This window comes from Toxorhynchites rutilus, unplaced genomic scaffold (genome assembly GCF_029784135.1).
Source record: "Toxorhynchites rutilus septentrionalis strain SRP unplaced genomic scaffold, ASM2978413v1 HiC_scaffold_4, whole genome shotgun sequence".
NCBI classification, from domain to species: Eukaryota; Metazoa; Arthropoda; class Insecta; order Diptera; family Culicidae; genus Toxorhynchites; species Toxorhynchites rutilus.
Window position 1 is genome coordinate 285,853 of NW_026599982.1, and position 26,438 is coordinate 312,290.

The following is a 26,438-nucleotide window of genomic DNA, read 5'->3' on the forward strand; positions in this document are numbered from 1 at the left end:
ACTATTGAAACAAGTTTTTGGATCAAAAAGTGACAAGTATAGAACGCGTAGACATTTTATCTTTCGAATGAAGTGTTTATCATACCATTTCGTTCAGTTGTTTAGGAGCTATTAACGCTCAAAATCTCGGTCTCCGGCGTAACGCTTTCGTTTTCGAAACTTTGATTTTACACCCCGGTATAGAAATGAAAGACGTAGTTCTACGTCAAAACTTCGTTGCTTCGGGTTGATGAACAACTGTATGCTTCACCCAAACTACTTTATTGAAGATCGATATTTATTTACTTCACGTTTACTGCCGAACTTTTAATATGAACGTGAACAAAATCATCCGTGAAATGATCGTACTATTCCACCACCTGTTCAAGTTCACGTTAACGGGAACTCTAAACCAGCATTAATTAGCTGCAAGCAATTGCACCGCGGCCTAACGTAGGTGTCGCATAAACTGATGTAGCTTTGCATAAATTCGTCAGATCTGTCGAATAAGATGTAACTTACTGTATCTGGAAATTTTCACATCATAAGTGAACATTTTAGAAAAACAACTAAAAAACATCCATTTCGAACAATTAGCAAAATTTATCACACGAATGAAGAATTTTTTGGGTCCCAATGAATTGTATAAACAAAACAGAAGAAAAATATGCGTTAGTTTATAGTATAAATTACCTGAATGGCAATTTTTGCGACTAGGTGAGGTTTCCCGGCTAGAGTTTTTACTTTCCGCCGAAGTTTGAGACATCACTTTTAGGGTTTCCATAAGATCTTAAAACAGATTGCAATGATGTTTATACTTCTTTATATTCCATCACAGTTTCTAACCAGCACTTTCTTATGAGGCACAGTTTTTATAGTATTATTCTCAACCAAGAAAAACAAAAAATGTAATGAATGACCGGTAAGCAATGAATTTAATAAGTGTTGATAACTTGAATATTCATATTAAAAGCAAAACAGTTTTCTCGAAGTGAACCACAAAGCGCTTTTGTTTATCCTTATGACGTTTGTGACTTATGGTACACTCAGAGAAAAGATATAGCGAAATTGTCTTTGAATATGAATTAGTTTCAACCAAGGTGCGTAGAAGTATTCCTAAGGTGGGTCAACTTGCTAAAACCACTCTTCAGCTATCTTGGAAGTCTACTGTTTTGTTTGTAAACAAAACACAATACGCTTGTGCCCAAGTTTCTGTTTTCATATACCGCTCCCCTAACCAACTTAGTGAAGAAACGGCCTCACCTAGTACCATAGACCCGTCTTGGTTTCAATCAAGATGTGTGGAATAAAGGTGTGACCGTGTCGTCAATAAGTGCGCAGGGGAAACGGTATAAATATACAGAGGACTGTGGAAAGGGATTTGACTGCAAATAGAGATGTCTAAATTTTTCGTTTATTCAATTGTCGATTAATCGTGGGGTCATTTTTAAATATTCGATTCATTCGAATAATTGTTTTTCAGTATTCGATTAACCGAGCGAATATTTATTTCTTGTAATCAAAAAGAACAGATATATTTGTAATAAAAAAGTATGATGTCATAATTTTAAAAGTTACATTAAATATAATTTTGAAATAAACATGGTGCAGAATAATTGTTTTTGAATGAAATGGTATTTTAGTATATTGATAAATTTACCATTTCATGATTTTTTGAGGATGATTGAAAAAAAAGTACACAATGAGAATGATGCACAATGTTATTATTGTACCAACATATTTTTTTTTCTGTTCAAAATTACCTGTTCTTTGAATGTTGAATGAAATAGCTCATTTGTTTGAATATTTCTGCTTGGTCCTAATAGCTACTAGTTCAAAAGAGGTACATTTATAGAATCATTGACCACTAGTATGGTATATTTTCCTCGGCACTCTGAATTTGAATACTACTATTTTAGAACGGGAGCACCTTCTCTAAGTCCGCATTTTACTCCTGCAGACCCTGAATTCTTCTTCCCAGTCTCCTCCACCACCAGGGAATCATTTTTATGGTTCAACCGTAAAAGATTTAGCATATCCGAAAAAAATCGACGAAACACCATGACGGTTAACACTCCTATACTCGCGCATAGGTCTGAGAGACCAAGAAATCAATAATTCGTTCATTTCTCAGAAAACATCAACACTACGACATTGCGATTCTCTCTAGCTTCGTCATTCGTTGTTCATCATCGTTTGGCGTATCATATAAGTTGGTACGAGTGCTCCCGTGGCCGAGTGGTTAGCGTCATAACTAACATGCCGGGTGTTCGGGTTCGATTCCCGTTCTGGTCGGGAGAATTTTTCGTCAAAAAAATTTCCTCCGACTTGCACTGTGATCACCCGTATTCTAGAGCTTGCCACTCAGAATGCATTCAAGGCGTGTTATTTGGCATCGAAATCTCAACTAAGTACTAATAAAAATGACGCAAGTAATACTACGTTGAGACGGCGAAGTTCCCCTAGGAACGTTAGTGCCATTGAAGAAGAAGAAGAAGTTTTCAAACCGAAGCTATATATTTTCAATTTCATGTTTTTTTTTTCAATTCCGCGAAACATTCATATACTTCCTCATCAGAAAAAAAATCTGGGGGAAGCTGGGGCGATGCATGAATAAGGTAAACATGAAATCTTCTAGTGAGGGCGAATTGAGCAAAAAGGTTTTTCGTTGCTTTCAATCCATTGCATGGCCTATTGCGTGTACGAGTTATCGTAATTGTTTGTACGATTGATTGTGAGTGAAGATCGCTGCTGATTTTTTTCTCTGAATGAACATCATGAAAAATGTTCTTACATGGAACCTATGTGTTGTCCAAACAGAAAATATGAAAAATTGCACATATTTTGTGCAAGCAATTTAAAACTTCTTTAAGGGCGACTAATCTGATAGAGAATAGCTGGTCTCATACAAACTAATGTCGTATCCAGATGACACCATTCCACCGTCAACGCGAAAAGCAGACATACGCAAGGCGTGAGTACTTTCACTCGCATCGGTTTCTGTTCTGCTTTCGCATGGAACAGTCATGAAAAATTGTTTGCGTATGAATGCGTCCGAGCGAAGTAATATTCGCACCCATTTACGCATTCGGCTTGGTGTTCCCGTGATGTAATCCAATACCATCAGTTTGGCTTGGTGTTCCCGTGATGTAATGGATCCAAAAATGGTCCAGTCGGTAATTTTTCCGATCATAGAGAACAAACTCATTGCACCACTGATACGCTCAAAATATTTCAAAAATCCAAATATATAACAATCCAATCAATTTTAGATCGGAACCAATGACGGAGAGGTCAAGAGAGAACGCGGTTTTGGTCATAGAATACGTCAACGGCGATCGCTTCATAAGTTTTCCAACCAGTGCTTTAAACAATCTTTGGTTTTTAAATTACAACATACGAATCAACAAATTAGAAGAATAAAAAAAATTGATTGTTCTATTGTACATACCTTTCAATTCATCGACAACAGACGTGCTTTCATTGCTAGACAACGTATTTCCAGTATCAGAATTCTTTTGTTTTGAGCCTGTTTGTTGTGAAGGAACGTCATTTCGAATGGCTGAATTTTGTGAGATATCGTCTAAAGATTTCTGGATGCAATCACCTGAAAATATACATGAGGGTAAAAAAGTATTACCAAAAAAGTAATAACCAAAATGAGCTGTAAAATCTTTCAGTGCAATATACAAAGTTTGGAAAAGAATAAATCAGAGCTAGTCAGAGTATTAGTTAAAGAAAAGTATACAGTTGGAATAATTTCTGAATGTTGGACGAAACAACAATATGAAAATAGTAAATACAAAATTCCGAGATACAACAATTACTATAGTTCAAGGTTAGATGGATACGGTGGTTCCATGATCGTAATCCATGAGGCAGTCAAAAATAGACCAATCGTAGTAGACTCTACGGAGGATATACAATGTGTAGGCAGGTATATGACCAAAATGGATGTAGTAATATTTTCAATATATGTTTCACCAAGTGCATCGGTCAACGAATTCAAAGAATTCCTGACAAAGTTATTCAAAAGCGTAGAAAAGTACAAAAAGGTTCTAATAGGCGGTGATTTGAACTCACATCATCATCTATGGGATCGTCACCACTCGGACGCGAAAGGGAGAATCCTTTTCGACTTTATCAATGACGAGGATATAATCCTGCTGAACAATGGTGAACCAACATACATACCAGCGGAGCTCAACAAAAAATCATCCACGATCGATCTGGTTATGGTCTCCCCAGCACTATACCATGATACGAAAATGGAGATTCTGCAGTACGGGATTGGCAGCAGACACCTTGTCATCCACATCACAATCAAGACTGAACAAAAAACCACAAACAAATACTTTATCAACCGGAAACAAGTGACGGAACAATTAGGAAATTTGGACACAAAGCAAGTATACGGATGGGCCGAACTACAACAGATAGCACGAAAAATCCAGAAAACAGCGAAGCAGAAGAACCGGTACGAACCGAAGTTTTGGTGGAGTGCAGAAGTGGAAGAAGCATGGAGAAGCAAAAACGAAGCTAGGACCAAATTCAACAACAGTGGCAATCTAGAGGATTTAATGGAGATGAAAAGGAGAGAAAGTTTGTTCACAAGGTGCAAACACAAACTCATGAGGGAGAAATTTCAAGAATACGTCAATGAGATCGACCCAAGCACGAGCAGTAAAGAGTTATGGAAGAAGATTAACGGAATAACGGGCAAAAAGAAGAAAATGAACCAGCCCTCGGTCGTACATGAAGACGAAGAAGCCGCAATCCAATTCCTGAATGCCAATTTCCCAAGTGGGGACGACTACGGTGACTGTCTCTACAAGGAGGTCACGTACGACATTTTGAGCGTGGAAAATGGAACGAAATTCTACATAAGAAGAAGAAGCCATCTGCAGCAGGCCCAGATGGCCTTAGCTACGAAATGTTAAGAAGTATAAAACCAGATGTTCGAGATAGCGTGATTTACGACCTCAACAGAATGTGGAAAAATGGTAGAGCTGATTTAGCGTTGAACAAAATAAAAGTAATTGCTATACCAAAACCGGGACGGAACCCAGAAATAATCAGCAACCTACGACCGATTTCCATGCTTAACTGCCCTTTGAAGATTATTAACTCGGCAGTACTAGGTGAACTCAATCAATTTATCCAGAAGAAGCGTGTGTTGCCGAATACATCATTTGGTTTCCGAAGACATAACTCTACCACAACATGCTTGAGCTACGTCACGAACCACATTAACGCTATCAAAAGAGAAGGTAAAGTAGCAGGTGCGATCTTCATTGATATGTCAAATGCGTACAACACCGTAAAAACAGGAACTCTGGAACAAATCCTCTTTGAATACGGTACTCCAATCGAATTTATCAAATGGATTGTGAACTTCCTTAAGGATAGAACAATCCAAATACAGGTAGGAACGAGGACAGTTGAAAGGACCGTCAGAGATGGACTTCCTCAAGGAGACGTTTTGTCCCCTGTATTGTTCAACATCTATACGGCACAGCTACACAATGGAATAACGGAAGGAGTAGTTCTGGTGCAATACGCCGACGACTTCATGGAGATAATCAAAGGTAAAAACTTCGAAGACGTTCAAAACCGCGGCCAGATCTTTTTGAACGAATTCAAGAGTAAAACTGAAAATTTGAACCTGAAAATAAATGAAATCAAAACAAAAGTCATGTTATTCCAGCTCAATAAAAAAGTTTTGAAGCTAAAGATAGGACACACAGAATTGGAATCGGTGAACATGTACAAATACCTTGGGGTTACACTCGATCGTTCATTAACTTATGGAGCACATATAAGGGAGATTAAGAGTTGCTCCACTGACAGGATTAACATGCAGAAGGTCGTGAGCAGTACACGAAATGGAGGACACCCTCAAACCCTAAACATACTGTACAACGCAATAGTTCGGAGCTACCTGGAATATGGGGTTTCGATATACGCAAACTCTTCAAAAACGAACCTGGAAAAACTCACGGTCACGAATAACGTTTGTTTGAGAAAAATAACGGGTTGTTCAAAAACAACACCAATTAACACTCTCTGCGCTATAGCCAGTCAACCACCCTTGCAATTTCATCGGAAGTTAACAACGGCAAAGGAAATAGTTAGACACGCACAGTACTCAACACCAGTCTGGAGGCAGTTAATTGCCCACAACGACATACCAGCAGATAAGCAAACTTACCAAGAAGCGGAAGTTCGAGGAGTACAAGGATGTTTTCAGCGAGATCTCACAAGTTGTATGGGTTCAATCAGAAATTGATGATCAACCATGGACTAAAAGAAATACATCAGCCAGAATCTTGAAGCAACTGGGAAAAATTCACGGACAATACAAGTTCCACCGGAAGATCTATACGGATGCTTCGAAGGACAACGATCACTGTGGCATTGGAATCTACGATGACTACAGCAAGAGGATGATCAGCAGGAAACTAAATCACTCTGTATGTACGATGTCGGCTGAGCTGGAAGCGATTGGAGAAGCTCTACGGTATTTGAAGAGGAACCAGCTCAATAATGCTGTTATTCTTACTGATTCGAAGTCTGGATGTGAGTTCATCAGAGGGCAACTAGATGCAACAGAAAGGGACGAAATCATTCAGGAAATCCTGGAAACAGCCATAACAACCAACTCCTGTATTCAGTGGATTCCGGGGCACGTGAACCTGGAAGGCAACGAGATAGCTGATAGTCTGGCTAAAGCCGGGCTCCAGTCGAACGAGGTGATCCACAATCGGTTTTTACCACACGATGCAATCAACTGGATCAAGAACGACGTCACTGAAAAAATACAACAATGGTATGTAAACTACACTCAAGAATTTGGCAAAGGAAGAAAGTTTTTCAAACTGCAGACAGGGATTAATTCGAAATCTTGGTTCCATAACCTGCCACTAACCAACACCGAGATAAGAACCCTAAACCGTCTACTGGCCGGACACGATTATTCTCCATTCTGGCTGAGCAAGATGAAAATTAAAGATGAGTTCTACTGCCAGCTTTGCGACTGCCTTAACACATCAGAACACATAATTTTCAACTGTATTAACTACGTAACACACAGAGACAAACACAACCTTGACAAATATTTCTCAATCCAAGATGCTTTCGACGACAAAAACATTGATAAATTTGTAAATTTCTCAAAGAAATCGAAATGAAAATCTAAACCGCTCTTTGCACCTTTTGACAAGACGAAAATAAACAAAAGCTACTCCCAATGAAAAACTGACTGGCGTTATAGCAAGCAAGGCGCCTAGAAGTATATACTAAGGTGGGCCAACTTGCTATAACCACTCTTCAGCCATCTTGAAAGTCTACTGTGTTTTGTTTGTAAACGAAACACAATACGCTATTGCCGAAGCTCGCTCGTGATCAGTCTGTCTCTTTCACGCTACAAGCAAATAATTCCCCTTCTACTTTCTTCCGTGCTGTTTTCATATACCGCTCCCCTAACCAACTTAGTGGCGAAACGGCCTCACCTAGTACCATAGACCCGTCTTGATAGCAAGTATGCTGTGCCATTTGACAGTGGGGATTGTCAAAGTCCCACGATTTAGAAGAAGAAGAAGAAGTCGAACGGGTTACAAAATGCATTATTTTGCCAATTTCAACCCGTTCGGGATCCGGAATAGAGGTGAATTCCTTAATATTTTCCTTCGTTGATCGTATTGTTGTGAACCTATTCACGTTGGAGAGCATATTCGAACATATTCGTTGGCCGAGGCATTTTGATGTAATGTAATACTTTTCCGTTTACTATTTTTGAAAGCATAGGCAGCCGTGGCAGAGTTCCGAGCTCTGCAATACAATTTTCTTACCCAATGTTAAAGTTGCTTAAACTTACATTATACACCCATTAAACGTAAAAATAATAATTGTATTGATATCAATAAAATTTTATTCTATTGATTTTCATGACTGAAACGCTATGACTAAGGAATAACATTTTATTGAGTAGTTTTTATAGCTGTTTCGATGATGTTGTCTGGCATCAGTGTCGAAAAAATAACGAATTTCACCAAACAAACAAAACCATGGTCGAAGATTGAAAAATGAAAATTTAACTTTCAGAGCACTTGCTCGAGTTTTGATGGGAAGTGTGCGAAAACGATCATTTTCTTCACACTGTTTCGCAAAATTATTGATTTTCGGGCGAGTGATGAGGGAGGGACATGAAAGAAATGAGCGCCATTGTGGCAGCCATTTGTTGCTAGCTTCCACTTTAACCTTAATATATAGAAAACATATTGGAAACGGAAAAAGTAATTTTCTTTTATAATTTTTAGTTTGTGTTTAATTCAACCCAATGCGAATTTTAATTGGACTAACAACACCTACACTATACTATATGTAGAGCATATGGGAAGTCACTTTTTCTAATATTTCTTCACTTCTACAATTTTTCTCGCCGCTTAACCAAACGACCCGTTCTCGAGCGGAAAAACAGCTTGGTTTTTTATTTATGAAAATTGAAATAAATCGTTTCACATATCAAGTAATTTTCACCACAACACAAAATTTACACTTACACTTGTGATCATTTTTTCAATTAGATCAATTAGAACTGAGTGGATTTCCGAGCGGTGCTCGCTTATATACCGATTGGTGATTTCAATAGCCTGTTTTGAAAGCAATTTTAAGACTATTGAAACAAGTTTTTGGATCAAAAAGTGACAAGTATAGAACGCGTAGACATTTTATCTTTCGAATGAAGTGTTTATCATACCATTTCGTTCAGTTGTTTAGGAGCTATTAACGCTCAAAATCTCGGTCTCCGGCGTAACGCTTTCGTTTTCGAAACTTTGATTTTACACCCCGGTATAGAAATGAAAGACGTAGTTCTACGTCAAAACTTCGTTGCTTCGGGTTGATGAACAACTGTATGCTTCACCCAAACTACTTTATTGAAGATCGATATTTATTTACTTCACGTTTACTGCCGAACTTTTAATATGAACGTGAACAAAATCATCCGTGAAATGATCGTACTATTCCACCACCTGTTCAAGTTCACGTTAACGGGAACTCTAAACCAGCATTAATTAGCTGCAAGCAATTGCACCGCGGCCTAACGTAGGTGTCGCATAAACTGATGTAGCTTTGCATAAATTCGTCAGATCTGTCGAATAAGATGTAACTTACTGTATCTGGAAATTTTCACATCATAAGTGAACATTTTAGAAAAACAACTAAAAAACATCCATTTCGAACAATTAGCAAAATTTATCACACGAATGAAGAATTTTTTGGGTCCCAATGAATTGTATAAACAAAACAGAAGAAAAATATGCGTTAGTTTATAGTATAAATTACCTGAATGGCAATTTTTGCGACTAGGTGAGGTTTCCCGGCTAGAGTTTTTACTTTCCGCCGAAGTTTGAGACATCACTTTTAGGGTTTCCATAAGATCTTAAAACAGATTGCAATGATGTTTATACTTCTTTATATTCCATCACAGTTTCTAACCAGCACTTTCTTATGAGGCACAGTTTTTATAGTATTATTCTCAACCAAGAAAAACAAAAAATGTAATGAATGACCGGTAAGCAATGAATTTAATAAGTGTTGATAACTTGAATATTCATATTAAAAGCAAAACAGTTTTCTCGAAGTGAACCACAAAGCGCTTTTGTTTATCCTTATGACGTTTGTGACTTATGGTACACTCAGAGAAAAGATATAGCGAAATTGTCTTTGAATATGAATTAGTTTCAACCAAGGTGCGTAGAAGTATTCCTAAGGTGGGTCAACTTGCTAAAACCACTCTTCAGCTATCTTGGAAGTCTACTGTTTTGTTTGTAAACAAAACACAATACGCTTGTGCCCAAGTTTCTGTTTTCATATACCGCTCCCCTAACCAACTTAGTGAAGAAACGGCCTCACCTAGTACCATAGACCCGTCTTGGTTTCAATCAAGATGTGTGGAATAAAGGTGTGACCGTGTCGTCAATAAGTGCGCAGGGGAAACGGTATAAATATACAGAGGACTGTGGAAAGGGATTTGACTGCAAATAGAGATGTCTAAATTTTTCGTTTATTCAATTGTCGATTAATCGTGGGGTCATTTTTAAATATTCGATTCATTCGAATAATTGTTTTTCAGTATTCGATTAACCGAGCGAATATTTATTTCTTGTAATCAAAAAGAACAGATATATTTGTAATAAAAAAGTATGATGTCATAATTTTAAAAGTTACATTAAATATAATTTTGAAATAAACATGGTGCAGAATAATTGTTTTTGAATGAAATGGTATTTTAGTATATTGATAAATTTACCATTTCATGATTTTTTGAGGATGATTGAAAAAAAAGTACACAATGAGAATGATGCACAATGTTATTATTGTACCAACATATTTTTTTTTCTGTTCAAAATTACCTGTTCTTTGAATGTTGAATGAAATAGCTCATTTGTTTGAATATTTCTGCTTGGTCCTAATAGCTACTAGTTCAAAAGAGGTACATTTATAGAATCATTGACCACTAGTATGGTATATTTTCCTCGGCACTCTGAATTTGAATACTACTATTTTAGAACGGGAGCACCTTCTCTAAGTCCGCATTTTACTCCTGCAGACCCTGAATTCTTCTTCCCAGTCTCCTCCACCACCAGGGAATCATTTTTATGGTTCAACCGTAAAAGATTTAGCATATCCGAAAAAAATCGACGAAACACCATGACGGTTAACACTCCTATACTCGCGCATAGGTCTGAGAGACCAAGAAATCAATAATTCGTTCATTTCTCAGAAAACATCAACACTACGACATTGCGATTCTCTCTAGCTTCGTCATTCGTTGTTCATCATCGTTTGGCGTATCATATAAGTTGGTACGAGTGCTCCCGTGGCCGAGTGGTTAGCGTCATAACTAACATGCCGGGTGTTCGGGTTCGATTCCCGTTCTGGTCGGGAGAATTTTTCGTCAAAAAAATTTCCTCCGACTTGCACTGTGATCACCCGTATTCTAGAGCTTGCCACTCAGAATGCATTCAAGGCGTGTTATTTGGCATCGAAATCTCAACTAAGTACTAATAAAAATGACGCAAGTAATACTACGTTGAGACGGCGAAGTTCCCCTAGGAACGTTAGTGCCATTGAAGAAGAAGAAGAAGTTTTCAAACCGAAGCTATATATTTTCAATTTCATGTTTTTTTTTTCAATTCCGCGAAACATTCATATACTTCCTCATCAGAAAAAAAATCTGGGGGAAGCTGGGGCGATGCATGAATAAGGTAAACATGAAATCTTCTAGTGAGGGCGAATTGAGCAAAAAGGTTTTTCGTTGCTTTCAATCCATTGCATGGCCTATTGCGTGTACGAGTTATCGTAATTGTTTGTACGATTGATTGTGAGTGAAGATCGCTGCTGATTTTTTTCTCTGAATGAACATCATGAAAAATGTTCTTACATGGAACCTATGTGTTGTCCAAACAGAAAATATGAAAAATTGCACATATTTTGTGCAAGCAATTTAAAACTTCTTTAAGGGCGACTAATCTGATAGAGAATAGCTGGTCTCATACAAACTAATGTCGTATCCAGATGACACCATTCCACCGTCAACGCGAAAAGCAGACATACGCAAGGCGTGAGTACTTTCACTCGCATCGGTTTCTGTTCTGCTTTCGCATGGAACAGTCATGAAAAATTGTTTGCGTATGAATGCGTCCGAGCGAAGTAATATTCGCACCCATTTACGCATTCGGCTTGGTGTTCCCGTGATGTAATCCAATACCATCAGTTTGGCTTGGTGTTCCCGTGATGTAATGGATCCAAAAATGGTCCAGTCGGTAATTTTTCCGATCATAGAGAACAAACTCATTGCACCACTGATACGCTCAAAATATTTCAAAAATCCAAATATATAACAATCCAATCAATTTTAGATCGGACCAATGACGGAGAGGTCAAGAGAGAACGCGGTTTTGGTCATAGAATACGTCAACGGCGATCGCTTCATAAGTTTTCCAACCAGTGCTTTAAACAATCTTTGGTTTTTAAATTACAACATACGAATCAACAAATTAGAAGAATAAAAAAAATTGATTGTTCTATTGTACATACCTTTCAATTCATCGACAACAGACGTGCTTTCATTGCTAGACAACGTATTTCCAGTATCAGAATTCTTTTGTTTTGAGCCTGTTTGTTGTGAAGGAACGTCATTTCGAATGGCTGAATTTTGTGAGATATCGTCTAAAGATTTCTGGATGCAATCACCTGAAAATATACATGAGGGTAAAAAAGTATTACCAAAAAAGTAATAACCAAAATGAGCTGTAAAATTTTTCAGTGCAATATACAAAGTTTGGAAAAGAATAAATCAGAGCTAGTCAGAGTATTAGTTAAAGAAAAGTATACAGTTGGAATAATTTCTGAATGTTGGACGAAACAACAATATGAAAATAGTAAATACAAAATTCCGAGATACAACAATTACTATAGTTCAAGGTTAGATGGATACGGTGGTTCCATGATCGTAATCCATGAGGCAGTCAAAAATAGACCAATCGTAGTAGACTCTACGGAGGATATACAATGTGTAGGCAGGTATATGACCAAAATGGATGTAGTAATATTTTCAATATATGTTTCACCAAGTGCATCGGTCAACGAATTCAAAGAATTCCTGACAAAGTTATTCAAAAGCGTAGAAAAGTACAAAAAGGTTCTAATAGGCGGTGATTTGAACTCACATCATCATCTATGGGATCGTCACCACTCGGACGCGAAAGGGAGAATCCTTTTCGACTTTATCAATGACGAGGATATAATCCTGCTGAACAATGGTGAACCAACATACATACCAGCGGAGCTCAACAAAAAATCATCCACGATCGATCTGGTTATGGTCTCCCCAGCACTATACCATGATACGAAAATGGAGATTCTGCAGTACGGGATTGGCAGCAGACACCTTGTCATCCACATCACAATCAAGACTGAACAAAAAACCACAAACAAATACTTTATCAACCGGAAACAAGTGACGGAACAATTAGGAAATTTGGACACAAAGCAAGTATACGGATGGGCCGAACTACAACAGATAGCACGAAAAATCCAGAAAAAAGCGAAGCAGAAGAACCGGTACGAACCGAAGTTTTGGTGGAGTGCAGAAGTGGAAGAAGCATGGAGAAGCAAAAACGAAGCTAGGACCAAATTCAACAACAGTGGCAATCTAGAGGATTTAATGGAGATGAAAAGGAGAGAAAGTTTGTTCACAAGGTGCAAACACAAACTCATGAGGGAGAAATTTCAAGAATACGTCAATGAGATCGACCCAAGCACGAGCAGTAAAGAGTTATGGAAGAAGATTAACGGACTAACGGGCAAAAAGAAGAAAATGAACCAGCCCTCGGTCGTACATGAAGACGAAGAAGCCGCAATCCAATTCCTGAATGCCAATTTCCCAAGTGGGGACGACTACGGTGACTGTCTCTACAAGGAGGTCACGTACGACATTTTGAGCGTGGAAAAATGGAACGAAATTCTACATAAGAAGAAGAAGCCATCTGCAGCAGGCCCAGATGGCCTTAGCTACGAAATGTTAAGAAGTATAAAACCAGATGTTCGAGATAGCGTGATTTACGACCTCAACAGAATGTGGAAAAATGGTAGAGCTGATTTAGCGTTGAACAAAATAAAAGTAATTGCTATACCAAAACCGGGACGGAACCCAGAAATAATCAGCAACCTACGACCGATTTCCATGCTTTACTGCCCTTTGAAGATTATTAACTCGGCAGTACTAGGTGAACTCAATCAATTTATCCAGAAGAAGCGTGTGTTGCCGAATACATCATTTGGTTTCCGAAGACATAACTCTACCACAACATGCTTGAGCTACGTCACGAACCACATTAACGCTATCAAAAGAGAAGGTAAAGTAGCAGGTGCGATCTTCATTGATATGTCAAATGCGTACAACACCGTAAAAACAGGAACTCTGGAACAAATCCTCTTTGAATACGGTACTCCAATCGAATTTATCAAATGGATTGTGAACTTCCTTAAGGATAGAACAATCCAAATACAGGTAGGAACGAGGACAGTTGAAAGGACCGTCAGAGATGGACTTCCTCAAGGAGACGTTTTGTCCCCTGTATTGTTCAACATCTATACGGCACAGCTACACAATGGAATAACGGAAGGAGTAGTTCTGGTGCAATACGCCGACGACTTCATGGAGATAATCAAAGGTAAAAACTTCGAAGACGTTCAAAACCGCGGCCAGATCTTTTTGAACGAATTCAAGAGTAAAACTGAAAATTTGAACCTGAAAATAAATGAAATCAAAACAAAAGTCATGTTATTCCAGCTCAATAAAAAAGTTTTGAAGCTAAAGATAGGACACACAGAATTGGAATCGGTGAACATGTACAAATACCTTGGGGTTACACTCGATCGTTCATTAACTTATGGAGCACATATAACATGCTGAAGGTCGTGAGCAGTACACGAAATGGAGGACACCCTCAAACCCTAAACATACTGTACAACGCAATAGTTCGGAGCTACCTGGAATATGGGGTTTCGATATACGCAAACTCTTCAAAAACGAACCTGGAAAAACTCACGGTCACGAATAACGTTTGTTTGAGAAAAATAACGGGTTGTTCAAAAACAACACCAATTAACACTCTCTGCGCTATAGCCAGTCAACCACCCTTGCAATTTCATCGGAAGTTAACAACGGCAAAGGAAATAGTTAGACACGCACAGTACTCAACACCAGTCTGGAGGCAGTTAATTGCCCACAACGACATACCAGCAGATAAGCAAACTTACCAAGAAGCGGAAGTTCGAGGAGTACAAGGATGTTTTCAGCGAGATCTCACAAGTTGTATGGGTTCAATCAGAAATTGATGATCAACCATGGACTAAAAGAAATACATCAGCCAGAATCTTGAAGCAACTGGGAAAAATTCACGGACAATACAAGTTCCACCGGAAGATCTATACGGATGCTTCGAAGGACAACGATCACTGTGGCATTGGAATCTACGATGACTACAGCAAGAGGATGATCAGCAGGAAACTAAATCACTCTGTATGTACGATGTCGGCTGAGCTGGAAGCGATTGGAGAAGCTCTACGGTATTTGAAGAGGAACCAGCTCAATAATGCTGTTATTCTTACTGATTCGAAGTCTGGATGTGAGTTCATCAGAGGGCAACTAGATGCAACAGAAAGGGACGAAATCATTCAGGAAATCCTGGAAACAGCCATAACAACCAACTCCTGTATTCAGTGGATTCCGGGGCACGTGAACCTGGAAGGCAACGAGATAGCTGATAGTCTGGCTAAAGCCGGGCTCCAGTCGAACGAGGTGATCCACAATCGGTTTTTACCACACGATGCAATCAACTGGATCAAGAACGACGTCACTGAAAAAATACAACAATGGTATGTAAACTACACTCAAGAATTTGGCAGAAGTATATACTAAGGTGGGCCAACTTGCTATAACCACTCTTCAGCCATCTTGAAAGTCTACTGTGTTTTGTTTGTAAACGAAACACAATACGCTATTGCCGAAGCTCGCTCGTGATCAGTCTGTCTCTTTCACGCTACAAGCAAATAATTCCCCTTCTACTTTCTTCCGTGCTGTTTTCATATACCGCTCCCCTAACCAACTTAGTGGCGAAACGGCCTCACCTAGTACCATAGACCCGTCTTGATAGCAAGTATGCTGTGCCATTTGACAGTGGGGATTGTCAAAGTCCCACGATTTAGAAGAAGAAGAAGAAGTCGAACGGGTTACAAAATGCATTATTTTGCCAATTTCAACCCGTTCGGGATCCGGAATAGAGGTGAATTCCTTAATATTTTCCTTCGTTGATCGTATTGTTGTGAACCTATTCACGTTGGAGAGCATATTCGAACATATTCGTTGGCCGAGGCATTTTGATGTAATGTAATACTTTTCCGTTTACTATTTTTGAAAGCATAGGCAGCCGTGGCAGAGTTCCGAGCTCTGCAATACAATTTTCTTACCCAATGTTAAAGTTGCTTAAACTTACATTATACACCCATTAAACGTAAAAATAATAATTGTATTGATATCAATAAAATTTTATTCTATTGATTTTCATGACATGAAACGCTATGACTAAGGAATAACATTTTATTGAGTAGTTTTTATAGCTGTTTCGATGATGTTGTCTGGCATCAGTGTCGAAAAAATAACGAATTTCACCAAACAAACAAAACCATGGTCGAAGATTGAAAAATGAAAATTTAACTTTCAGAGCACTTGCTCGAGTTTTGATGGGAAGTGTGCGAAAACGATCATTTTCTTCACACTGTTTCGCAAAATTATTGATTTTCGGGCGAGTGATGAGGGAGGGACATGAAAGAAATGAGCGCCATTGTGGCAGCCATTTGTTGCTAGCTTCCACTTTAACCTTAATATAGAGAAAACATATTGGAAACGGAAAAAGTAATTTTCTTTTATAATTTTTAGTTTGTGTTTAATTCAACCCAATGCGAATTTTAATTGGACTAACAACACCTACACTATACTATATGTAGAGCATATGGGAAGTCACTTTTTCTAATATTTCTTCACTTCTACAATTTTTCTCGCCGCTTAACCAAACGACCCGTTCTCGAGCGGAAAAACAGCTTGGTTTTTTATTTATGAAAATTGAAATAAATCGTTTCACATATCAAGTAATTTTCACCACAACACAAAATTTACACTTACACTTGTGATCATTTTTTCAATTAGATCAATTAGAACTGAGTGGATTTCCGAGCGGTGCTCGCTTATATACCGATTGGTGATTTCAATAGCCTGTTTTGAAAGCAATTTTAAGACTATTGAAACAAGTTTTTGGATCAAAAAGTGACAAGTATAGAACGCGTAGACATTTTATCTTTCGAATGAAGTGTTTATCATACCATTTCGTTCAGTTGTTTAGGAGCTATTAACGCTCAAAATCTCGGTCTCCGGCGTAACGCTTTCGTTTTCGAAACTTTGATTTTACACCCCGGTATAGAAATGAAAGACGTAGTTCTACGTCAAAACTTCGTTGCTTCGGGTTGATGAACAACTGTATGCTTCACCCAAACTACTTTATTGAAGATCGATATTTATTTACTTCACGTTTACTGCCGAACTTTTAATATGAACGTGAACGTGAACGTGAACAAAATCATCCGTGAAATGATCGTACTATTCCACCACCTGTTCAAGTTCACGTTAACGGGAACTCTAAACCAGCATTAATGAGCTACAAGCAATTGCACCGCGGCCTAACGTAGGTGTCGCATAAACTGATGTAGCTTTGCATAAATTCGTCAGATCTGTCGAATAAGATGTAACTTACTGTATCTGGAAATTTTCACATCATAATTGAACATTTTAGAAAAACAACTAAAAAACATCCATTTCGAACAATTAGCAAAATTTATCACACGAATGAAGAATTTTTTGGGTCCCAATGAATTGTATAAACAAAACAGAAGAAAAATATGCGTTAGTTTATAGTATAAATTACCTGAATGGCAATTTTTGCGACTAGGTGAGGTTTCCCGGCTAGAGTTTTTACTTTCCGCCGAAGTTTGAGACATCACTTTTAGGGTTTCCATAAGATCTTAAAACAGATTGCAATGATGTTTATACTTCTTTATATTCCATCACAGTTTCTAACCAGCACTTTCTTATGAGGCACAGTTTTTATAGTATTATTCTCAACCAAGAAAAACAAAAAATGTAATGAATGACCGGTAAGCAATGAATTTAATAAGTGTTGATAACTTGAATATTCATATTAAAAGCAAAACAGTTTTCTCGAAGTGAACCACAAAGCGCTTTTGTTTATCCTTATGACGTTTGTGACTTATGGTACACTCAGAGAAAAGATATAGCGAAATTATCTTTGAATATGAATTAGTTTCAACCAAGGTGCGTAGAAGTATTCCTAAGGTGGGTCAACTTGCTAAAACCACTCTTCAGCTATCTTGGAAGTCTACTGTTTTGTTTGTAAACAAAACACAATACGCTTGTGCCCAAGCTCGCTCGTGATCAGTCTGTCTCTTTCACACTTCAAGGAAAAAATTCCCCTTCTGCTTTCTTCCGTACTGTTTTCATATACCGCTCCCCTAACCAACTTAGTGAAGAAACGGCCTCACCTAGTACCATAGACCCGTCTTGGTTTCAACCAAGATGTGTGGAATAAAGGTGTGACCGTGTCGTCAATAAGTGCGCAGGGGAAACGGTATAAATATACAGAGGACTGTGGAAAGGGATTTGACTGCAAATAGAGATGTCTAAATTTTTCGTTTATTCAATTGTCGATTAATCGTGGGGTCATTTTTAAATATTCGATTCATTCGAATAATTGTTTTTCAGTATTCGATTAACCGAGCGAATATTTATTTCTTGTTATCAAAAAGAACAGATATATTTGTAATAAAAAAGTATGATGTCATAATTTTAAAAGTTACATTAAATATAATTTTGAAATAAACATGGTGCAGAATAATTGTTTTTGAATGAAATGGTATTTTAGTATATTGATAAATTTACCATTTCATGATTTTTTGAGGAAAACAGGAAGTGGGTTATATCAATGGTATAACCGCAAGGGTGACGTAGGACTATCGTTGATTTAGAGATCATTTGTATGAAGTTGAATCTGAATTCATTCTGAATGAATGAATATTTGGAGAACTTCGAAAACGAGAGCGTTACGTTGGAGGCACAAGGTTTTATACATCCAATATTGGATACGGAAATATCCTACTGATGAGGAAGAATAATCTTCAGAAGCTATCCTGTTGATTGCGATTGATTGAAAAATCACAAAACCTAATGTATTTGGTCACAGTGTTACATGGATAGAAAACATTAAAATAAACTCTTTCATATGAATGTAATTTTAAATTCCCAGAGGAACTGGCAGATTATTTTCAGTAACGATTAGATATTTCCACATTTTCCTCGATACTGGAAGCCCACCAGTGGTTAATGCTAACTCGATAACCATCTGTTAATAGCACTTGATTGAAACATATTTGGTCACAGTGTTACATGGATAGAAAACATTCAAATAAACTCTTTCACATGAATGTATTTTTAAATTCCTAGAGGAACTGGCAGATTATTTTCCGGATCTTTCTCGATTCAAACGGAAATAATTCCGTGCGTGTATGTGTGTGTGTGTGTAGCGGCTGCTTCGAGATCTTCCCGGGGAACCGTTTGTAGCATCACTCTCCTCCTGATGGATTCCCTTCTGGCCTAAGGTGCACAAACAGGCTCTTGGTGACACCGTTCATCCGCGCTCTCATGATAAATGAAGAGCTTCACCACAACAGCGACAACATGCTCCAATCGCTGTTCAATTAGAACTGAGTGGATTTCCGAGCGGCGCTCGCTTATATACCGATTGGTGATTTCAATAGCCTATTTTGAAAGCAAATTTAAGACTATTGAAACAAGTTTTTGGATCAGAAAGTAACAAGTATAGAACGCGTAGACATTTTATCTTTCGAATGAAGTGTTTATCATACCATTTCGTTCAGTTGTTTAGGAGCTATTAACACTCAAAATCTCGGTCTCCGGCGTAACGCTTTCGTTTTCGAAACTTTGATTTTACACCCCGGTATAGAAATGAAAGACGTAGTCCTACGTCAAAAAAGTACACAATGAGAATGATGCACAATGTTATTATTGTACCAACATAATTTTTTTTCTGTTCAAAATTACCTGTTCTTTGAATGTTGAATGAAATAGCTCATTTGTTTGAATATTTCTGCTTGGTCCTAATAGCTACTAGTTCAAAAAAGGTACATTTATAGAATCATTGACCACTAGTATGGTATATTTTCCTCGGCACTCTGAATTTGAATACTACTATTTTAGAACGGGAGCACCTTCTCTAAGTCCGCATTTTACTCCTGCAGACCCTGAATTCTTCTTCCCAGTCTCCTCCACCACCAGGGAATCATTTTTATGGTTCAACCGTAAAAGATTTAGCATATCCGAAAAAATTCGACGAAACACCATGACGGTTAACACTCCTATACTCGCGCATAGGTCTGAGAGACCAAGAAATCAATAATTCGTTCATTTCTCAGAAAACATCAACACTACGACATTGCGATTCTCTCTAGCTTCGTCATTCGTTGTTCATCATCGTTTGGCGTATCATATAAGTTGGTACGAGTGCTCCCGTGGCCGAGTGGTTAGCGTCATAACTAACATGCCGGGTGTTCGGGTTCGATTCCCGTTCTGGTCGGGAGAATTTTTCGTCAAAGAAATTTCCTCCGACTTGCACTGTGATCACCCGTATTCTAGAGCTTGCCACTCAGAATGCATTCAAGGCGTGTTATTTGGCATCGAAATCTCAACTAAGTACTAATAAAAATGACGCAAGTAATACTACGTTGAGACGGCGAAGTTCCCCTAGGAACGTTAGTGCCATTGAAGAAGAAGAAGATTTCAAACCGAAGCTATATATTTTCAATTTCATGTTTTTTTTTTCAATTCCGCGAAACATTCATATACTTCCTGATCATCAGAAAAAAAAATCTGGGGGAAGCTGGGGCGATGCATGAATAAGGTAAACATGAAATCTTCTAGTGAGGGCGAATTGAGCAAAAAGGTTTTTCGTTGCTTTCAATCCATTGCATGGCCTATTGCGTGTACGAGTTATCGTAATTGTTTGTACGATTGATTGTGAGTGAAGATCGCTGCTGATTTTTTTCTCTGAATGAACATCATGAAAAATGTTCTTACATGGAACCTATGTGTTGTCCAAACAGAAAATATGAAAAATTGCACATATTTTGTGCAAGCAATTTAAAACTTCTTTAAGGGCGACTAATCTGATAGAGAATAGCTGGTCTCATACAAACTAATGTCGTATCCAGATGACACCATTCCACCGTCAACGCGAAAAGCAGACATACGCAAGGCGTGAGTACTTTCACTCGCATCGGTTTCTGTTCTGCTTTCGCATGGAACAGTCATGAAAAATTGTTTGCGTATGAATGCGTCCGAGCGAAGTAATATTCGCACCCATTTACGCATTCGGCTTGGTGTTCCCGTGATGTAATGGATCCAAAAATGGTCCAGTCGGTAATTTTTCCGATCATAGAGAACAAACTCATTGCACCACTGATACGCTCAAAATATTTCAAAAATCCAAATATATAACAATCCAATCAATTTTAGATCGGAACCAATGACGGAGAGGTCAAGAGAGAACGCGGTTTTGGTCATAGAATACGTCAACGGCGATCGCTTCATAAGTTTTCCAACCAGTGCTTTAAACAATCTTTGGTTTTTAAATTACAACATACGAATCAACAAATTAGAAGAATAAAAAAAAATTGATTGTTCTATTGTACATACCTTTCAATTCATCGACAACAGACGTGCTTTCATTGCTAGACAACGTATTTCCAGTATCAGAATTCTTTTGTTTTGAGCCTGTTTGTTGTGAAGGAACGTCATTTCGAATGGCTGAATATGATATATGATATATGTGAGATATCGTCTAAAGATTTCTGGATGCAATCACCTGAAAATATACATGAGGGTAAAAAAGTATTACCAAAAAAGTAATAACCAAAATGAGCTGTAAAATCTTTCAGTGCAATATACAAAGTTTGGAAAAGAATAAATCAGAGCTAGTCAGAGTATTAGTTAAAGAAAAGTATACAGTTGGAATAATTTCTGAATGTTGGACGAAACAACAATATGAAAATAGTAAATACAAAATTCCGAGATACAACAATTACTATAGTTCAAGGTTAGATGGATACGGTGGTTCCATGATCGTAATCCATGAGGCAGTCAAAAATAGACCAATCGTAGTAGACTCTACGGAGGATATACAATGTGTAGGCAGGTATATGACCAAAATGGATGTAGCAATATTTTCATATATGTTTCACCAAGTGCATCGGTCAACGAATTCAAAGAATTCCTGACAAAGTTATTCAAAAGCGTAGAAAAGTACAAAAAGGTTCTAATAGGCGGTGATTTGAACTCACGTCATCATCTATGGGATCGTCACCACTCGGACGCGAAAGGGAGAATCCTTTTCGACTTTATCAATGACGAGGATATAATCCTGCTGAACAATGGTGAACCAACATACATACCAGCGGAGCTCAACAAAAAATCATCCACGATCGATCTGGTTATGGTCTCCCCAGCACTATACCATGATACGAAAATGGAGATTCTGCAGTACGGGATTGGCAGCAGACACCTTGTCATCCACATCACAATCAAGACTGAACAAAAAACCACAAACAAATACTTTATCAACCGGAAACAAGTGACGGAACAATTAGGAAATTTGGACACAAAGCAAGTATACGGATGGGCCGAACTACAACAGATAGCACGAAAAATCCAGAAAAAAGCGAAGCAGAAGAACCGGTACGAACCGAAGTTTTGGTGGAGTGCAGAAGTGGAAGAAGCATGGAGAAGCAAAAACGAAGCTAGGACCAAATTCAACAACAGTGGCAATCTAGAGGATTTAATGGAGATGAAAAGGAGAGAAAGTTTGTTCACAAGGTGCAAACACAAACTCATGAGGGAGAAATTTCAAGAATACGTCAATGAGATCGACCCAAGCACGAGCAGTAAAGAGTTATGGAAGAAGATTAACGGACTAACGGGCAAAAAGAAGAAAATGAACCAGCCCTCGGTCGTACATGAAGACGAAGAAGCCGCAATCCAATTCCTGAATGCCAATTTCCCAAGTGGGGACGACTACGGTGACTGTCTCTACAAGGAGGTCACGTACGACATTTTGAGCGTGGAAAAATGGAACGAAATTCTACATAAGAAGAAGAAGCCATCTGCAGCAGGCCCAGATGGCCTTAGCTACGAAATGTTAAGAAGTATAAAACCAGATGTTCGAGATAGCGTGATTTACGACCTCAACAGAATGTGGAAAAATGGTAGAGCTGATTTAGCGTTGAACAAAATAAAAGTAATTGCTATACCAAAACCGGGACGGAACCCAGAAATAATCAGCAACCTACGACCGATTTCCATGCTTAACTGCCCTTTGAAGATTATTAACTCGGCAGTACTAGGTGAACTCAATCAATTTATCCAGAAGAAGCGTGTGTTGCCGAATACATCATTTGGTTTCCGAAGACATAACTCTACCACAACATGCTTGAGCTACGTCACGAACCACATTAACGCTATCAAAAGAGAAGGTAAAGTAGCAGGTGCGATCTTCATTGATATGTCAAATGCGTACAACACCGTAAAAACAGGAACTCTGGAACAAATCCTCTTTGAATACGGTACTCCAATCGAATTTATCAAATGGATTGTGAACTTCCTTAAGGATAGAACAATCCAAATACAGGTAGGAACGAGGACAGTTGAAAGGACCGTCAGAGATGGACTTCCTCAAGGAGACGTTTTGTCCCCTGTATTGTTCAACATCTATACGGCACAGGTACACAATGGAATAACGGAAGGAGTAGTTCTGGTGCAATACGCCGACGACTTCATGGAGATAATCAAAGGTAAAAACTTCGAAGACGTTCAAAACCGCGGCCAGATCTTTTTGAACGAATTCAAGAGTAAAACTGAAAATTTGAACCTGAAAATAAATGAAATCAAAACAAAAGTCATGTTATTCCAGCTCAATAAAAAAGTTTTGAAGCTAAAGATAGGACACACAGAATTGGAATCGGTGAACATGTACAAATACCTTGGGGTTACACTCGATCGTTCATTAACTTATGGAGCACATATAAGGGAGATTAAGAGTTGCTCCACTGACAGGATTAACATGCTGAAGGTCGTGAGCAGTACACGAAATGGAGGACACCCTCAAACCCTAAACATACTGTACAACGCAATAGTTCGGAGCTACCTGGAATATGGGGTTTCGATATACGCAAACTCTTCAAAAACGAACCTGGAAAAACTCACGGTCACGAATAACGTTTGTTTGAGAAAAATAACGGGTTGTTCAAAAACAACACCAATTAACACTCTCTGCGCTATAGCCAGTCAACCACCCTTGCAATTTCATCGGAAGTTAACAACGGCAAAGGAAATAGTTAGACACGCACAGTACTCAACACCAGTCTGGAGGCAGTTAATTGCCCACAACGACATACCAGCAGATAAGCAAACTTACCAAGAAGCGGAAGTTCGAGGAGTACAAGGATGTTTTCAGCGCGATCTCACAAGTTGTATGGGTTCAATCAGAAATTGATGATCAACCATGGACTAAAAGAAATACATCAGCCAGAATCTTGAAGCAACTGGGAAAAATTCACGGACAATACAAGTTCCACCGGAAGATCTATACGGATGCTTCGAAGGACAACGATCACTGTGGCATTGGAATCTACGATGACTACAGCAAGAGGATGATCAGCAGGAAACTAAATCACTCTGTATGTACGATGTCGGCTGAGCTGGAAGCGATTGGAGAAGCTCTACGGTATTTGAAGAGGAACCAGCTCAATAATGCTGTTATTCTTACTGATTCGAAGTCTGGATGTGAGTTCATCAGAGGGCAACTAGATGCAACAGAAAGGGACGAAATCATTCAGGAAATCCTGGAAACAGCCATAACAACCAACTCCTGTATTCAGTGGATTCCGCGGCACGTGAACCTGGAAGGCAACGAGATAGCTGATAGTCTGGCTAAAGCCGGGCTCCAGTCGAACGAGGTGATCCACAATCGGTTTTTACCACACGATGCAATCAACTGGATCAAGAACGACGTCACTGAAAAAATACAACAATGGTATGTAAACTACACTCAAGAATTTGGCAAAGGAAGAAAGTTTTTCAAACTGCAGACAGGGATTAATTCGAAATATTGGTTCCATAACCTGCCACTAACCAACACCGAGATAAGAACCCTAAACCGTCTACTGGCCGGACACGATTATTCTCCATTCTGGCTGAGCAAGATGAAAATTAAAGATGAGTTCTACTGCCAGCTTTGCAACTGCCTTAACACATCAGAACACATAATTTTCAACTGTATTAACTACGTAACACACAGAGACAAACACAACCTTGACAAATATATCTCAATCCAAGATGCTTTCGACGACAAAAACATTGATACTCTGAAAAACATTTGTAAATTTCTCAAAGAAATCGAAATGAAAATCTAAACCGCTCTTTGCACCTTTTGACAAGACGAAAATAAACAAAAGCTACTCCCAATGAAAAACTGACTGGCGTTATAGCAAGCAAGGCGCCTAGAAGTATATACTAAGGTGGGCCAACTTGCTATAACCACTCTTCAGCCATCTTGAAAGTCTACTGTGTTTTGTTTGTAAACGAAACACAATACGCTATTGCCGAAGCTCGCTCGTGATCAGTCTATCTCTTTCACGCTACAAGCAAATAATTCCCCTTCTACTTTCTTCCGTGCTGTTTTCATATACCGCTCCCCTAACCAACTTAGTGGCGAAACGGCCTCACCTAGTACCATAGACCCGTCTTGATAGCAAGTATGCTGTGCCATTTGACAGTGGGGATTGTCAAAGTCCCACGATTTAGAAGAAGAAGAAGAAGTCGAACGGGTTACAAAATGCATTATTTTGCCAATTTCAACCCGTTCGGGATCCGGAATAGAGGTGAATTCCTTAATATTTTCCTTCGTTGATCGTATTGTTGTGAACCTATTCACGTTGGAGAGCATATTCGAACATATTCGTTGGCCGAGGCATTTTGATGTAATGTAATACTTTTCCGTTTACTATTTTTGAAAGCATAGGCAGCCGTGGCAGAGTTCCGAGCTCTGCAATACAATTTTCTTACCCAATGTTAAAGTTGCTTAAACTTACATTATACACCCATTAAACGTAAAAATAATAATTGTATTGATATCAATAAAATTTTATTCTATTGATTTTCATGACTGAAACGCTATGACTAAGGAATAACATTTTATTGAGTAGTTTTTATAGCTGTTTCGATGATGTTGTCTGGCATCAGTGTCGAAAAAATAACGAATTTCACCAAACAAACAAAACCATGGTCGAAGATTGAAAAATGAAAATTTAACTTTCAGAGCACTTGCTCGAGTTTTGATGGGAAGTGTGCGAAAACGATCATTTTCTTCACACTGTTTCGCAAAATTATTGATTTTCGGGCGAGTGATGAGGGAGGGACATGAAAGAAATGAGCGCCATTGTGGCAGCCATTTGTTGCTAGCTTCCACTTTAACCTTAATATATAGAAAACATATTGGAAACGGAAAAAGTAATTTTCTTTTATAATTTTTAGTTTGTGTTTAATTCAACCCAATGCGAATTTTAATTGGACTAACAACACCTACACTATACTATATGTAGAGCATATGGGAAGTCACTTTTTCTAATATTTCTTCACTTCTACAATTTTTCTCGCCGCTTAACCAAACGACCCGTTCTCGAGCGGAAAAACAGCT

General features: G+C 38.4%; 1 protein-coding gene across 2 annotated transcripts in view; it reads right to left on the minus strand.

Annotated features, from left to right (window-relative positions):
• The window catches only part of LOC129782124 (uncharacterized), a 205,134-nt gene that overhangs the window by 51,733 nt on the left and 126,963 nt on the right, over window positions 1-26,438 (minus strand). For both annotated transcript variants that reach the window (XM_055789532.1, XM_055789531.1), the window contains exons 9-11: window positions 21,386-21,554; window positions 12,082-12,237; window positions 3,431-3,586 (exon numbers count right to left, since the gene is read on the minus strand). In XM_055789532.1, coding sequence (XP_055645507.1) covers window positions 21,484-21,554 — 71 coding nt within the window. In that variant the 3' untranslated portion in view covers window positions 3,431-3,586; window positions 12,082-12,237; window positions 21,386-21,483. The remainder of the gene's footprint in view (window positions 1-3,430; window positions 3,587-12,081; window positions 12,238-21,385; window positions 21,555-26,438) is intronic.